Source organism: Cimex lectularius, unplaced genomic scaffold, assembly GCF_000648675.2.
Source record: "Cimex lectularius strain Harlan isolate CLEC.00 unplaced genomic scaffold, Clec_2.1 scaffold255, whole genome shotgun sequence".
Classification (NCBI taxonomy): Eukaryota; Metazoa; Arthropoda; class Insecta; order Hemiptera; family Cimicidae; genus Cimex; species Cimex lectularius.
This window is the reverse complement of record NW_019392847.1, coordinates 601,994-617,301: the sequence shown is the minus strand read 5'-3', so window position 1 is coordinate 617,301 and position 15,308 is coordinate 601,994. Positions and strand designations below refer to the sequence as shown.

Sequence of the window (15,308 nt, the reverse complement as noted above, 5' to 3'; positions counted from 1 at the left end):
ATTCACTTCGGCATGCTGTTTCATACTTATCAACAATGTTTTGAACAAGTGTCACCATTCCAATTGATATTTCCTATCATTAAATCAAAAGAAACGGTATTTCTTCAAGGTATTCAAAGCCTTGTTCGTTGAAAAATCCGTCACGGAGAAATGCAGGTATATTTCCGACATTTCCTCGTTCATTCACGAAATCAAACCGGGCCACATCAAAGAGGCGAATTACTTAATGACGCCCCAATAATTTCAATGTAAAGAACACTCGCATAACAATTATTTGCCATACATTCACGCGAGAAAATTCGATAAGACTATTGACTTAAATATAAAAGTGATGATTTCTTTCCCATTGATCTCAGATACACGGGAACAAAGGACGAAGGAGTACATATGGATAAGAAATTATTATCACTGATTATCTTTTTGGCACTCCTGAACGCAGGTAAGGGTACATTCATCTGACTCTTTATTTCAAAAGAGCATTTTCAATCTTAGTTTATTATATACTTTCGTTTTTAGATATCGTATTTGCGTATAGCATTAGTTTTTATCTAATATCTACCTTTAATTTGTGCCTTTACGTATTTTATTACGTGTATATGTTTATTTTTTAGCGTTTGGGAAAATAGCAACTTCATGAGTTTTTATAAAAATTGTTTCTGATTATTCGTGAGATGCGGTCGGTGTGACGTAGGTTATAGAAAAACATTTTCTTTATCGTGCCAACGTTTCGATCTTTATTGAGATCATCTTCAGGGCTCAAGGTGTTTATTTTCTGCGTAATTGTGTCATTCTTGTGTGTCGTGTTGAGAGTGCCCTTAAAATGTTTTTTTTTTTTAATGTATTGTGGCATTATGTATATCGTTAATTCTGGTGTTCGGTTGCGTTAGTGTGGCATTTGTGAAGTTAAAATTAATTAAGGTTTTTAGTTGAGATAAAAAAGTCAATGGCACGAGGGGGATTCGAACCCACGATCTTCGGCTTGATAAGCCGCTGCTCTACCACTTGAGCTATCGTGACCTCGATCCACTCGGACACCAACTTCTATTCTCAATCGCACCTTTTGAATTTTCCCTCCTTTTTGCCATTTTTCAAATGTCGTGTAATCGGGTTGGATTCTCGACGACAAATGATATGGCCACGGAGAGCTTTAGTGAAGTTTACGTCATTTTTAATCATTAAATTCACTAATTTCATGGTCCGCTTGACCAATTAATATGTTACAATCATTTAAAGTTTTTAGTTGAGATAAAAAAGTCAATGGCCCGAGCGGGATTCGAACCCACGATCTTCGGCTTGATACACCGCTGCTCTACCACTTGAGCTATCGTGACCTCGATCCACTCGGACACCAATGTGAAGTTAAAGTTGTTTTTGATGTGAGTAGGAATTACCTTGTGTTTTCTGCATTTCAACAAAAAAGTTCTCTGATTGATAGCCGATGCAAGTTTCTTCTCATTGTTGGCGATGTTCTTCAGAATACTCTTTGCTTGGTGTCCATATGTAGTTCAAATCTGTTTATAGAATCCCATGTTCTTCGTTCTTCTCGTGTGGCGTTTAGTGACCTTTAGCTAATGATTATTCGGAGATCGTGGGATGCGGTCTGGTGTGATGTAGGTTTTAGAAAAACATTTTCTTTATCGTGCCAACGTTTCGATCTTTATTGAGATCATCTTCAGGGCTCAAAGTGTTTGTGTCATTCTCTGCATAATTGTGTCATTCTTGTGTGCCGTGTTGAGAGTGCCCAAAACGTTTTTATAAAACCTATGTCACATCGACCGCATCTCAAGATCTCCGAATAATCATTAACTAACGGTCACTAAACACCACACACTTATTTATTTATGTTGATTTGGAAGCAAATTCATTTAGTGAAAATTAAAATTTAACTTACAATTTAATACCTACATTTGCTGTTAATAACGCGTATTAATATAATATCCTCTGGCCTCGCGGAGGGCTTGAAGTCAACTAGGCATCGAGTAAATAACAGATCGGATTTCTTCTTGTGAAAGATAATACTATTCTTCAACAGAGCGTTTTGAAGCTGTTCAACGCTTGTTGGAGACGTCGAACATCCTTGTGGTAATCTCTATGTCCTTCAAGTAATGGGTGACAACTCGAGTCACATGCACTGACACGACGTTTTCCCGTCCTCGGGATAAATGGAGCGAATGGGACCACAGCTTCCAGAAGAACTCCATCAATGTACCTTGTGTAGTCAAGATCTATTCTGTATGAGTTCTGTTGATTCCACCCCAAACCAAAACTGACTGTTTGGAATAGGCTGTTACTATGGCACATGAAGTAAAGCGTTCTTGTGTGCCTTCAAAGTTTACCACTCGATTACATTCAGTGTGGCCAGAAAGTTCGATAATATTTCTATGATAGGGCCCTTCGACAAGAATGCAATACGACAAGAATGTTGAAGAAACCTCTCGAATCAACAACAAAGTATTATTTCTTCGCCAGCTAGCTTTATCCAGAAAACCCTGACCACATTTTTGAAATGTTGCATCATCATTAAGTTTAGAGGAAGGTATTTCATAATAGAAATAATCATCAAACTGAATTCCATCAATATCATAATTTCTAACCAACTCAGCAACAATACTGGTGATCCAATTACGAACTTCTGGTTAAACTGGATCAAACACACAACGTCGTAAGCAGTGCGTATCCAATCTTTATGTAAAGCATAAACACTAGCAGGTGGATAAGAAAGTGTATTTTGCAGTGATGCAAAATACGTTGAATAGTGCTCAACATTGATCGGCTATATTCATGCCTTGCTGATTTATACATTGCTGAAGTAGATAAAGGAGTTTTTTTCATTTTCACTCATATCGTCAGGTAAATCTGTTGCTGGTACCAAGACGTGGTATAAACTCATATCAAAATTAACCTCACCGATAAGCTGCATTGTTTTCTGAAAATCCACTTCTTTTCTCCAAAAGGGCCCGGTCATCCGATTTCCACTAACCAACCAGCACATATCTGTGAAGAGCACAGCCTTCCAGTGTTCAAGTCTCCAAGCGAGATGTTGATTTAGGAATAGTGCCTTTCAACTCGATATCTGTCCAGATAGTAGACATGCTGGAGGTCCAGAGACTAGTCTATTCTCACGAAGCCTTCTGATGACTGTTTTAGATAGATCTCACCCTTACATTATGGCAGCAGGCAGAGTATTTTGTAAAGTAGTCAGTCGCTTACCACTAAGAGGTACCGGTTCTGCTTCTTGGAGAGTGGTAAGGGTCCCATTGTATCTGTGGTCACTACCTGCCAACGCACACTTGTAACACTTGTCCGTTTCCCATCATGCCGGCCAGAGCTCATTGCGAAGGTCTGTGACCGTTGCACGTCTAGCACTGGGCCACAAAATATACCACTTCAGCGGCCATACCTGGCCAATAATGCCCTTCCCTGATGCGCTGCAACGTCTTATACGTTCCCAAATGTCCCGATATTTCACTGTCGTGAAACTGCATTAATGTGATCGTCCACGGGCGATGATCTCCAAGATTTTCCCAGTAACAGTCACCCTCCGGTTTTGAGTTGACATACCTATCTAGGAAGACGTTAAATGACGGTTCCGTAATGCAAGAGCAATAAAGCGATCGTCGTACATCGTATCTATCAATACCTTTTCTTCGTTTGATTCCTTCTTCTACCATCGAGCTAGGTTCAGGACCCTACGTTCATCAATTGCATTACTACACTTAAAATAAGTAGAATAAACTGCACAAACTCATTTTTGCCTCAATTATTTTCTTGGTCGGTTTGTTATTTGGTCAATTTTTCTGACATATTGCCCCAGAATAAAAAAACGAAAAAACCAATAACTTTTTAGTTAAATAATGGTGTTCTACGACTAGATAACTCGGACACTGATCACTTTCTAGGGTGCATCTATTCACGCTGGTTTATGTTGTACACATACCTATTTAAGCTTCAATCTATCTGAGTTAGGTTAACCATTAATAATATTTAAAAAAAATATAAATGAGTCTTTTTTGCTTACTGATGCCATGTGTTTTGATCTACGTATTATTTTTTTTTCTTGTAGGATCGTGCAAAGACGATTCGCTCAGACAGTACTTGCAGCCGAGTGATGTCCTTTCGGGAGCGTACGACGAGACGTACCTCTCGACAAATTCGTCCCTCTGCACAAGGCAATGCACCGGAGCCAGCAAGATCTGCTATTACGAATTTTTCACGGAAATGTACAGCTCGATGGGACTGTGAGTACTTCGAAACAGGTCTCGAAATAGTTTTACGGAGGATTTATTCTGTTTTCAGTGCTTGCAAAGATTGCCCTTTCAACCGGGAAGATTGCTTCGCGCCGCAGTGCGTCACAGTCGATGGTGTGCCCAGGGGAATTGTGACCTACAATAGGATCTTTCCAGGTCCTTCGATTCAGGTTAGTATCAATTTTAATCGAAAATGCATTAAGTGCAATTTAATTTTATTTTGTGTAAAATGTTGAAATCCCAGAGATAATACACGATCAAACAGGCAAAGGAAAGTACAACTGTCCTTCGCCTTGCAAACATTCAACGTAATTTAACCGTGATCTGATATTTAAACACAGATTGTTCAATCGCTTGCGTAATAGATATACAAAGGTAGGTAGATCAATAATTAACCTTTATTGTTAAGGAAATACAAAAACGACGCAGCAAAGAGAAAATAAATACATAGAGATCTTATCCTCTCGAGAAATAGCGATATAGGTGTGTGAGTGAGATCATGCATGTATGTGGTTAGTTTTCAATGAAGCGATATTTTAAACGAGAAAAAGCAAAATTCATGTCATTTCTGTTTCGATTGAAAATGTTCACAAACCTAGACAGAGCCATTATTCATGTAATAACGATCAATTATGTTCCACAAGTTCTGACATTTCCTGACCCTAGGTCAACAGTTTCAACTGATATTATATGCGGATTTGAAAACGCTAGATATAAACTTTTTAACACGCCTTCTGGACTACGTTTAAGATTTTTGTTGTTAGTTTAATTGGCTATATTTTTGGTAAAAGTAAACTGTGGCCTTTACTGTTCAGCCGCTTTTTTTTGTGAACATGCTCCACCCTACATAATTTGGGGTACAAATTGTTAATCAACATTGATATATTAATTATTTATTTAATTTTTTTACGAGGGTTTGCAACAGCAGAGGTCATATAAACCCTCAGGGTGTCGGTGTTTTTGGAAAAGAGCCCATTTGTAAGTATGTCGGGTTCGAATGCAGGGCCGCTGGATTCGAACCCGGGACCTTCACCTTACAGTGATGAGCGCCGTGTCAACGCCTAAACCGTTGCGGCCACCGACGCCCCTATTGATATATTAATCCAGACAAAACTGATAGCGTATATGAAGCAAGTCTTTTATAGATAAAAAGATTTATAGATCAACATTTTTAAAGCAAATTCTGTCGAATTTAGTGTAAAAAATTTAGTGTGTAAGATTTAGTGGTAGCATAGTCTTTTAGAAAATAACAAAGTGATAAACTGTCAATAAAATCTTTTTTTAAAGAAAATTCTTAGTTTTTCATAAAATTACAGTACAGTTTTGTTAGAGTTATAAATAATTAGGAGGAGATCAACCCTGACTGCTCTCTAGAAGGCCAAATCCTGAAAATGAAACTTAAATACTTTGGCCACCAAATGAGAAGTAATGACTCACTGGAGAAGAGCCTAATGCTGGGTAAGATTGAGGGCAAAAGAAGAACGGGGCGACAGAGAATGAGGTGGATGGACGGAGTCACTGAAGCAGTCGGTGTGAGCTTAAACGGACTCCGGAAGATGGTGGAGGACAGGAAGGCCTGGAGGAGCATTGTACATGGGGTCGCGATGGGTCGGACACGACTTCGCAACTAACAACAACAACATGTTGTTTTGGGTAAAATTTGATATTTTTCTTGACATCATCACATTCAATAATAAAAAAACTTTTTAACAGTAGCATTCCGTCAATTTTATACTCTGTTATGTTCATATTTCGATCGTCTTTACAGTGAGGTGCCTAAAGAAGAATGTTTGTATAGGATAATGTACAGCCGTTATTGTTATGTCAAACCCTGTATGTATTTAAAAAATCTTGCACATGAATATTCACATTATGTCATTACAAACTGTTTTTTTATTGATTATTCGGAAATCGTGAGATGCGGTCTGGTGTGATGTAGGTTTCAGAAAAACATTTTCTTTATCGTGCTACGTTTCGATCTTTATTGAGATCATCTTCAGAGCTCAAAGTGTTTGTTTTCTGTGTAATTGTGCCATTCTTGGGTGTCGTGTTGAGAGTGCCCTCACATCACACGACACGCAAGAATAGCACACTTACGCAGAAAACAAACACTTTGAGCCCTGAAGATGATCTCAATAAAGATCGAAACGTTGGTACGATAAAAAAAATTGTTTTTCTGAAACCTACATCACAGCAGACCGCATCTCACGATTTCCGAATAATCATCGACTAACGGTCACTAATCACCACACTGTTTTTTATGTTATGTACACTCAGTCAGAACCGTAATACTACGTCCATCGCTACTGCTCTCGGTAGACACGTGTCGTAAGGAACTAGCCAATGCAGGCACTAAGTCGGTTATCGGAATGGCGAGGTATCAGGGTTATCGTCGTTGGATGCGACACAGAGTTCTTTGGATGGGACGTAGTAGAGAAAACTTGAGCCGTAGGGTTAGGATGGATTGAAAGATTAAAGTGAATCTTTAGGAAAACGGAACGGATCAGTTCCATGCAACTGAGCAACTAAGGAAATTGTAAGTTCCAAGACCCTGTCAAAAGCTTGGGGCTTGTCTTTGAAAAACACAAACAACCGTCAATAATACTGAATCATTGCCGAATCGCGGAAAGACTATTACGAGTCCAATTGATGAGCACGGATAAATAAGGAAAGGAAGGAAGAAAGGAGTTTTTCGTGGATTTTGGACAATACGCGGATAAGGTAGATAGGCTTGGAGGACAATTCGTTGCTGGGAAGGTTGTAAAGTTTAGGTATGGAAGTAATTATGGAATATTTCCATTGTAGAGGAAAGTAAGAGATTACTTGAGTTGAATTATAAATGATATAAATGCGTAAAAAACAACAATGTTCTTTCTGTGGGACGTTTGATAGCAAGATCATTTTTGGAGTATTTTCTCTAAATATTTTCTAAAAAACTTAGGATTTTTTTATTATTTAGGGTTATATTTTGAACGTTTAAAAAAGATAAGAAAAGTTGGTGTAGTTTATGCTGCACCCTGTATAATTTAAATCTATTGTATTATTAACTAAGCATTTTCCTACTCAGTTGTTTTATTTGGCTGTTCCTATATTCTTCATTAAATGTATTTTTTTAACTATTCAAAAAAACATAAATTTGGGTCTTAGAACTTGAGTTTATATGGGCATAGTCTATACGAATTACGTCTGCAGAATGTTTAATTAAATTATATGTTTTCTTAGGTTTGTAAAGGGGACGTCATTGTAGTAGACGTACACAACCATCTCCCATCCGATTCAACCAGCATCCATTGGCACGGGATTCGTCATAAAAACTCACCATATTATGACGGAGTTCCCAAAGTCACTCAATGCCCTATCCATCCAGGAACTACTTTTAGATATATTTACAACGCTTCTGAGGAAGGGACGTTTTTCTACCATTCCCATTCGGGTAAAAAAAACCTCGATTTCTATAAACTGGCATGTTAAACGTTGGTCGATTCAGGTTTGCAGAAGGTAGACGGCCTGTCGGGCACTTTGATTGTGAGAGAGAAAAAAGAGGATGAGCACATCTCACACCTTTACGATTTCGACCTTCCTTCTCATACAGTGATGGTGAGCGACTGGATGCATCTGGATTCCGGACAATTTTTACCAGGGATAACGAACGAACGCAGCCTTCCCAAATCTTATTTGGTCAACGGAAGGGGAATTTTTGCAGTAAGTTTAACCAGGCGTGATCTGACTCGAAGCAAAATGTTTACTTTTTGTTATTTTAGCCAACAGGTCAAAGTGTAAACATTGACCAGGGTTCTTTACCTTTAACGGAATTTACAGTCAAAAAGGGAAAAAGATACAGGTTCCGACTCATCGGCGGCACCTGCCTGGCTTGTCTCGCGGCAGTAACATTTTTGGATCATCGCGTTTCTGTCGTTTTCGGTGATGGAGCGGGACCCGTTGAACCGACACTAGTGGACAAAATCGTACTAAATTCAGGTATAGTTTTCATTTAATTATCCTTACTGCATAAAAGTATAAAAAGTCAATCTTTCCAGGCGATAGGTTTGACGTTATTCTAGAAGCCAATCAATCAGTTGATACGTATTGGATCATGGTGAGAGGTCTCGGAGGCAAAAACAGCTCCACTAGTTGTTACAATGCACAACAATTTGCTCTGCTCAAGTACGAAGGGCATAATGGCAAACCCTCCACCCCCTATCCTGGAACAGCAGACGTTCCAGAAGGAATAGTAAGGAATTTTAAACTAAATACACTGTGTTTAGTAATTTCTGATCATTTTGGTCTGCCTAAGTACAGAAAGTGAGTTTCACGAATTTATAAAAAGTTACTAAAAAGACCCGACAAAATATATATCACACATGCCCTGTAATGAAGATGGCAACAAGACGAAACGCGTCTGATAGACCATTACTTTTTTTAGGGAGTTCGCAACATCAGAAGTCATATGAAACACCCGTGGTTTCGGTGTTTTTGAAATTGAACGAAATTTTGGAGTATCTTCAAAAGATAAATGCTAAAGGAGTTTAACATTATATGTATACAACTGTAAAGCCAGAAATACTTACCCGATGCTACGCTACCCGATGCTACCCGACGCAAATCCAAACTCCGATTTTCCATAAGGTTGCATTACCCCCGTGCACATCTACCCGATGCTATGCCACGCTAACCTACCCGACGCTCTGAGATCCCCTCTGTCCAGATTTTCGTCGGGTCGCATCGAGTACAGTCGAAGACAAAAGAACCGGACACTCATATTTTTATTCAAACTACATGTATTATTGTCGTTATATTAATTACAACATACTTATTTTAATTAACCAAATTAACTGTGATTAAAAATTAATTAGTTTTTATTTAAAAAATTAATTTTAATGGTTTGGTAGAAAATTAATCAAAACACCGGAATACGATTTTTTGATATAATGAATTTAACTAACAATTTATTGTACTCGCTTCGGCGGTACATATACTAAAATTGTAACAATTTATTACACGGTTTTGCTCATAAAATTTAATTAACAATTTATTTCATAGTTTTACTCGTAAAATTACACCATTTTCTAATGTCGGGTAGCATCAGAACAGGACACTCATATTTTTTGTAGTTTATTTCAAACTAAGTACATGTAATTTTGTCGTTATATTAATTACAACGTTATTTTAATGTAAACCAAATTAAACGAGATAAAAAATGCATACGTTTTTATAAACATTGTTAAATTATGATGGTTAGGAAGAAAATTTATCAAAACACCAGAATAACTTTATTTAAAACAATTAAGTTTAACAAACAATTTATTAGATGGTTGTGCTCATAAAATTTAACTAACAATTTGTTACAAGGTTTTGCTCAAAATAGTGCATTAAGAACAAATGATGCGTTGCGATTATGATAATGATTATTGTGATAAACGCTATGGACTGTACGCGACGTGTACTTGCGTCGGATAGATGTGACACCCCACCAAAACGTGGCAAGGCGTCGGGTAGCGTCGCATGGCGTAGCATCGGGTAAGTGTGTTTCTGGCTTTCATCGTACACTTAAAATACCCCAGATATGCTTTGACGAACGTTTAACATGGAAAGCACACATACAAGATATGTGCAAAAAAAAGGTACATATTTTTTCTCAAGCTGCTAGGCTAAACACAGTCTATAAAGGACCTTTCAGCTGCTTATTTATGCAGTGCCAGTATGGTTCACAACACTTCAAAAATAATATAAACATGTGCTGTTATTAAGAAGAGCTTAATGCTACTGAGAGTCATTAAAGGATACAAAACAATATCATATGTAACATCATGCATTTCAGGATAAATTCCAATAGAAATTAAAATAAGAAAAATTGTGGAAAGATATAAACTGAAGCAGGAAAATGCAATCTACTTTTGGCTAACTAAATGAGAATGGCCAAACCCAACCGAAACAAGGAATTTAAAAGGAAAGAAAGTTGAAGATTGCCATATATTCACTAACTTTGTGTCGTACAGAGATGGAATACTGGAATGCCACAAGAGGAAATCACACAATCAGGCTGAATAATTAGCTACAATTATTCATAACACAATAAAGTAACGCGGAAATTTCAGGACAGTAGAGCTGTTTGAGTTTTTGTTAATAATCTAAACCCGGTAAGAACTATTGTTTCTCCATTTTAGTACTACAAATAATAGGTAATAAACTCATTTCCCGGTTCTAGGTTACTTTCTCCACGGTTGTGTTGTAAGTACTAAATAATTTTTACTTTACAACGGGAAAATGTTGATTCTCAGTCTGTTAGCAGTATCGTGGTTTCGCCGGCTATTTGCAAAACTTCTAAACATCCTATCTGCTTTCGAATTCCTTAACAATCTTGGATACCGCGATCCCGTTTACGACTAAATATTGACCACTTTTGAAACGAAAGCAGGAATTGGTTTCTTAATTGTAAACTGCATTATATGCTTACATATGAGTTATCAATTACTGGTCGTAAAGCCAGAATAACATTTCCAAATGACTTTACAAGAATTTATTGTTGTAATAGTTATACTATAACAATCTTGTTTTCATAAGTTGTGATATGAAATCAACATTAAAAACATAAGTATGTAGAGATATTATATCCAAACTAGTCCGTGAATTAGAATGAAATCAAAATGAAAATGAATGAATGAAAATGTAAAATCAAATCCAAAAATCATCTAACATTGTCATAGGGGAATTTGGGCTAATTCGGCAGACAAAGTAAAAGAGGATCTGCAAGAACCTTTATACGACCAGAATTTATAATTGGGATAACGACTTCAGATGCAACATACAGAGAAGTGGACAAACTATAGCAATGCCAGACAGTAAATTTATTTTCGTCTAAACTAGTAACACAGGATAAAACGGTATCAAGATCTTGAAAAACCTGGGAAAACATAAGTCTCAGGTAATTATTCAGAAATCGTGAGATGCGGTCTGGTGTGATGTAGGTTTCAGAAAGACATTTTCTTTATCGTGCCAACGTTTCGATCTTTATTGAGATCATCTTCAGGGCNCGAGAGACGTGTTTGTGGAAACCCTTCAATCTGACGATGAGCTAAAGGGCTCGAAATCCGGATTGTTGCGAAACAACTTAATGTGAGTAGGAACCATCTTTTTAAAAAGGACTGAACAGACTATGTAAACTACCCAAACGCTTCCAACGCAAGTACAACCAATCTGGATTTGCTGAACGAACAAGCGTTCCAACCTTTAAAGAATCCAGTTACAAAATGCTTCGAACCTCCAAATATCGAAATACCTTTTTTATGTACGTACAGTACTACATGTTGCTTTATTTAAGTCTTATGGCTTGAAATTTTGAGGTTGGAAACGTCATTGGTAAAAGTAATTTTAATAAACTATATATACTAAACCCTCTTTACTGTTATGAAGTGCGGGTTATCTATTTAAACAATAGAAGGGGCTTTTTGCGCACGTTTTATGTACTTTATTTGAGCAATTTTATGTTTGCAGACGCTGAACCCAGAAAATTCGTCATGCAATGATCCCAACGAAGTTTGTCTCACTCATCTTCAATCATTTACTCCTTTACCGGAAGATTTGAAGGGCAAACCGGACGAAATATTATTTGTCCGGTTTTCTAATTACCGTTACGAATTCAGCGACCTGTTCGAGAACGGTACCTTCCAACCATTTTTCGGTAACTCTTTTAAATTTTAAAAACCTCTCTTGAAATAACTCTGGGTCCTAAAACTATTTATTTACAGTGGTCAGTCCGGCTGGAGGCCCGATTAAATCACTAGTAAACAACGTGATGAACTTCTTGCCACCTTCACCGTTGATGAGTCAGTATGAAGACGTTCCCAATAGTTCGTTTTGTCGCCCTGAATGCTATTCAAAAGACATCCAGAAACCCTGCACCTGTCTGAACGTTCTAAAAGTCAAGCTGAACTCAGTCGTCGATGTAATTCTCACTGGTAATATTTTATTTTCAATCAACCTAGCAAATTATTAAAATAGAATATGCCGTAATGTGTGGTGATTAGTGACCGTTAGTCGATGATTATTCAGAAAATCGTATGATGCGGTCTGGTATGATGTAGGTTTCAGAAAAAGATTTTCTTTATCGTGCCAACGTTTCGATCTTTATTGAGATCATCTTCAGGGATTTACAAACATTGTTTAAATTTACCAAAAACATGTAGGATGAGGAAAAAAGTGAATTTATACAATGCAAACAAAATATTTTTTTAATATATTCAATCCCCTGAAGATGATCTCAATAAAGGTCGAAACGTAGCACGACAAAGAAAATGTTTTTCTGAAACCTACATCACACCAGACCGCATCTCACGATTTCTGAATAATATGTATGTTTTTATTATTTAATAATGACTTTCGCCTGTAAAAATGGACAGAATGATCACAGTAGCAATTTTTGACGATGGCCGATCTTTAACGATGTAAAAAAACCCAAGGTTTTAAGTGTATTTTTCTTAAAATTTTTTAATTGCCAGGCTTGTTTTTCCATGGCAATTAATTTTAAAAAATTTAAAAAGTAGAGTAATAGCTGCGATAGTTGATTTTTTAGTCTAAAAATTCTGTTGGCCTCCGAGTCGTTTTGTCATTTTCGTTATTGGCTCATTCCAATAGAATAATAATGATCAGAGCCAAACAAACTTGAAAATGTTTTAAAGGTGTTCTTTTTAATAATCATTGATTTAATGAACCAATCCAAGATTTAGATTACATTTATTCCGTATTAATTGATAGTATAAATCCAGAATATTTTTTAAATTTTTCAAAGGAACCGGAGTTGCACATCCTTTCCATTTACACGGTTACAATTTTTACATCATGGAAGAGGGCTCGTTGGAAGGCGACGTCGAGAACGGATTGAAAAACTTAGTTAAAAGGTTGATGAAAGGAGACTGGCACAATTCAAAACCGATTCAAAAGGACACCGTCGGCGTGCCACACAACGGTTACGTTGTAGTCAGATTTAAAGCCGATAATCCAGGTGAGAGTGATAAAGTTATACAAACTCCAGATAAGAATGAACGCACCGAGATAAACATTCGAAAACGATCGACGATTGACGTAAGCCAGAACTTAACATTTTTAAATTTTTTCAAGCTCAAAACTAGTTGTTTTGAAATCGAGGCATCTACTCAAAAAACAGACACCGATGGCATATATGTAGATACAAAAATTTTCTTTCAATTGATATGACGTATTTTTCTTTTTAAAATATATAATGATTGTTTTTTTAAAATCCATTAGGTTTCGTGGTCCGATTGACCAAATTTATTTTTTTCAATTAATTAATCTTTACTATTGGTTGGGATAAAAAAGTCAGTGTCACGAGCGGGTCTCGAACCCATGACCTTCGGCTAAATACGCCGCTGTTATACCACTTGAGCTAGAGTGACGTCGATCCCCTCAGACACCAAATCCCCATCTCAACCTACAGCGATTTAAATTTTCCCTCCTTTTTGCCATTTTTCAAATGTCGTGTAATCAGGATGGGATTCTCACAGGATGGGGTAGGTTGAGATGGGGAGTGGATGGAATGGATGGAGTGGATCGAAGTCACGATAGTTCAAGTGGTAGAGGAGCGGCGTATTTAGCCGAAGGTCGTGGGTTCGAATCCCGCTCGTGACAATGAATTTTTATCTCAACCAATACCTTATTTAAAGATTAATTAATTGAAAAGACTTTTTTAAAATGTTAAAACAGCCTACCTTTACACACTTCCTCATCTTTTAGTCCTATCTGGCAGACTTCTCACACCAAAAACATTTTGTTCATTGTTAACCTTTTCTGGCTAATATTAAAAAAAAAACTAAACTCTTCCAAAACAAATACTTTTTAAAGTTAAAAGTGACCTGAACTATAAAGCCTCTAAATTAAGGTTATAATTTATATACTGCATTTTACTTTTTTAATATATACACACATGAATGAAAGAACAAAGTTTTTCCAGGATTATTGACAGTTGTTTTGTCTGCGTTGACAGTAATGTTAATACATTTAAATAAATTTTAGGTTTGTGGTTCTTCCATTGTCACTTTCTCTTTCACCTGGACAGCGGGATGAGCGGCATTTTGCAAGTTGGTGAGCCTTCGGATTTTCAACCAGTGCCGGAAGGATTTCCTAAATGCGGCGACTTCCTACCGCCATTGCCTGCGTAAAAGAAAATTGTTTATGGATTATCCAAAAGTGACTGACATTAATAAACTGTATAATAATAAAAAATACATTATTATTTTGTTTTTAATTTTTTTACTTTACGAAACTAGCTGTAAACCACGTTTTCATAGGCTGGATGGTTGTTTCTGCAAAATTTAATTCCTACCGACTAATAAACTTGCAGTATCTTTTTTTTAATACTGCAATTTTTATTATTATTTACGTTCATATTGGCAAATTGATCTCTAAGTTTTGATTCGGTAGAATTTTTTCAACAGACATGCCGATTCTTGTTATCGAATCCCTCTCAATCCATAGAGCTCTCGAGGAGTTTCTTTCACTATCTTTTATAGGTATTGATTGATTTTATAGGTATAGGTTGAATAATAATTCAACTGTACATTATAAAACGAAACTTACTCTATGTCATCATTATTCCATTTTCAGTTTTAAGAAGTTTACCTTCCCAACACATTATCTAGAAAAAAGTTAATAAGAGTATGAAGGCGTCAAGTTATAAGTTTAAAAAATGACGTTTTTTCATAGGTTTTTGTTGTTGGGAAATTCAACATTTTTCAATTACGGTTTTAAAACCATGTTGACGACATTCCCCTAAACAAAAAAAGGGGGTGGAAAAATAATATATACGTATCATTAAATTCACTAATTTCGTCGTCCGCTTGACCAATTAATATATTACAATTAATTAAGGTTTTTAGTTGAGATAAAAAAGTCAATGGCCCGAGCGGGATTCGAACCCACGATTTTCGGCTTGATACGCCGTTGCTCTACCACTTGAGCTATCGTGATCGTCGATCCGCTCGGATATCCCATCTGCCATTGACTTTTTTATTGCAACTAAAAACCTTAATTAATTGTAATATATATGTA

At 36.7% G+C, this 15,308-nt stretch overlaps 1 protein-coding gene across 1 annotated transcript; it reads left to right on the top strand.

Annotated features, from left to right (window-relative positions):
* Nucleotides 1-356: 356 nt before the first annotated feature.
* Nucleotides 357-14,500, top strand: LOC106661580 (laccase-5-like). Its single transcript, XM_014385092.2, has 11 exons — nt 357-439; nt 4,064-4,238; nt 4,297-4,417; nt 7,470-7,680; nt 7,735-7,949; nt 8,009-8,225; nt 8,285-8,478; nt 11,739-11,925; nt 11,993-12,202; nt 13,033-13,245; nt 14,274-14,500. Exons 1-11 carry the CDS (start codon nt 388-390, stop codon nt 14,417-14,419), a joined length of 1,941 nt encoding a protein of 646 aa, XP_014240578.1. The 5' UTR covers nt 357-387; the 3' UTR covers nt 14,420-14,500.
* The last annotated feature ends 808 nt before the right edge of the window (nt 14,501-15,308 follow it).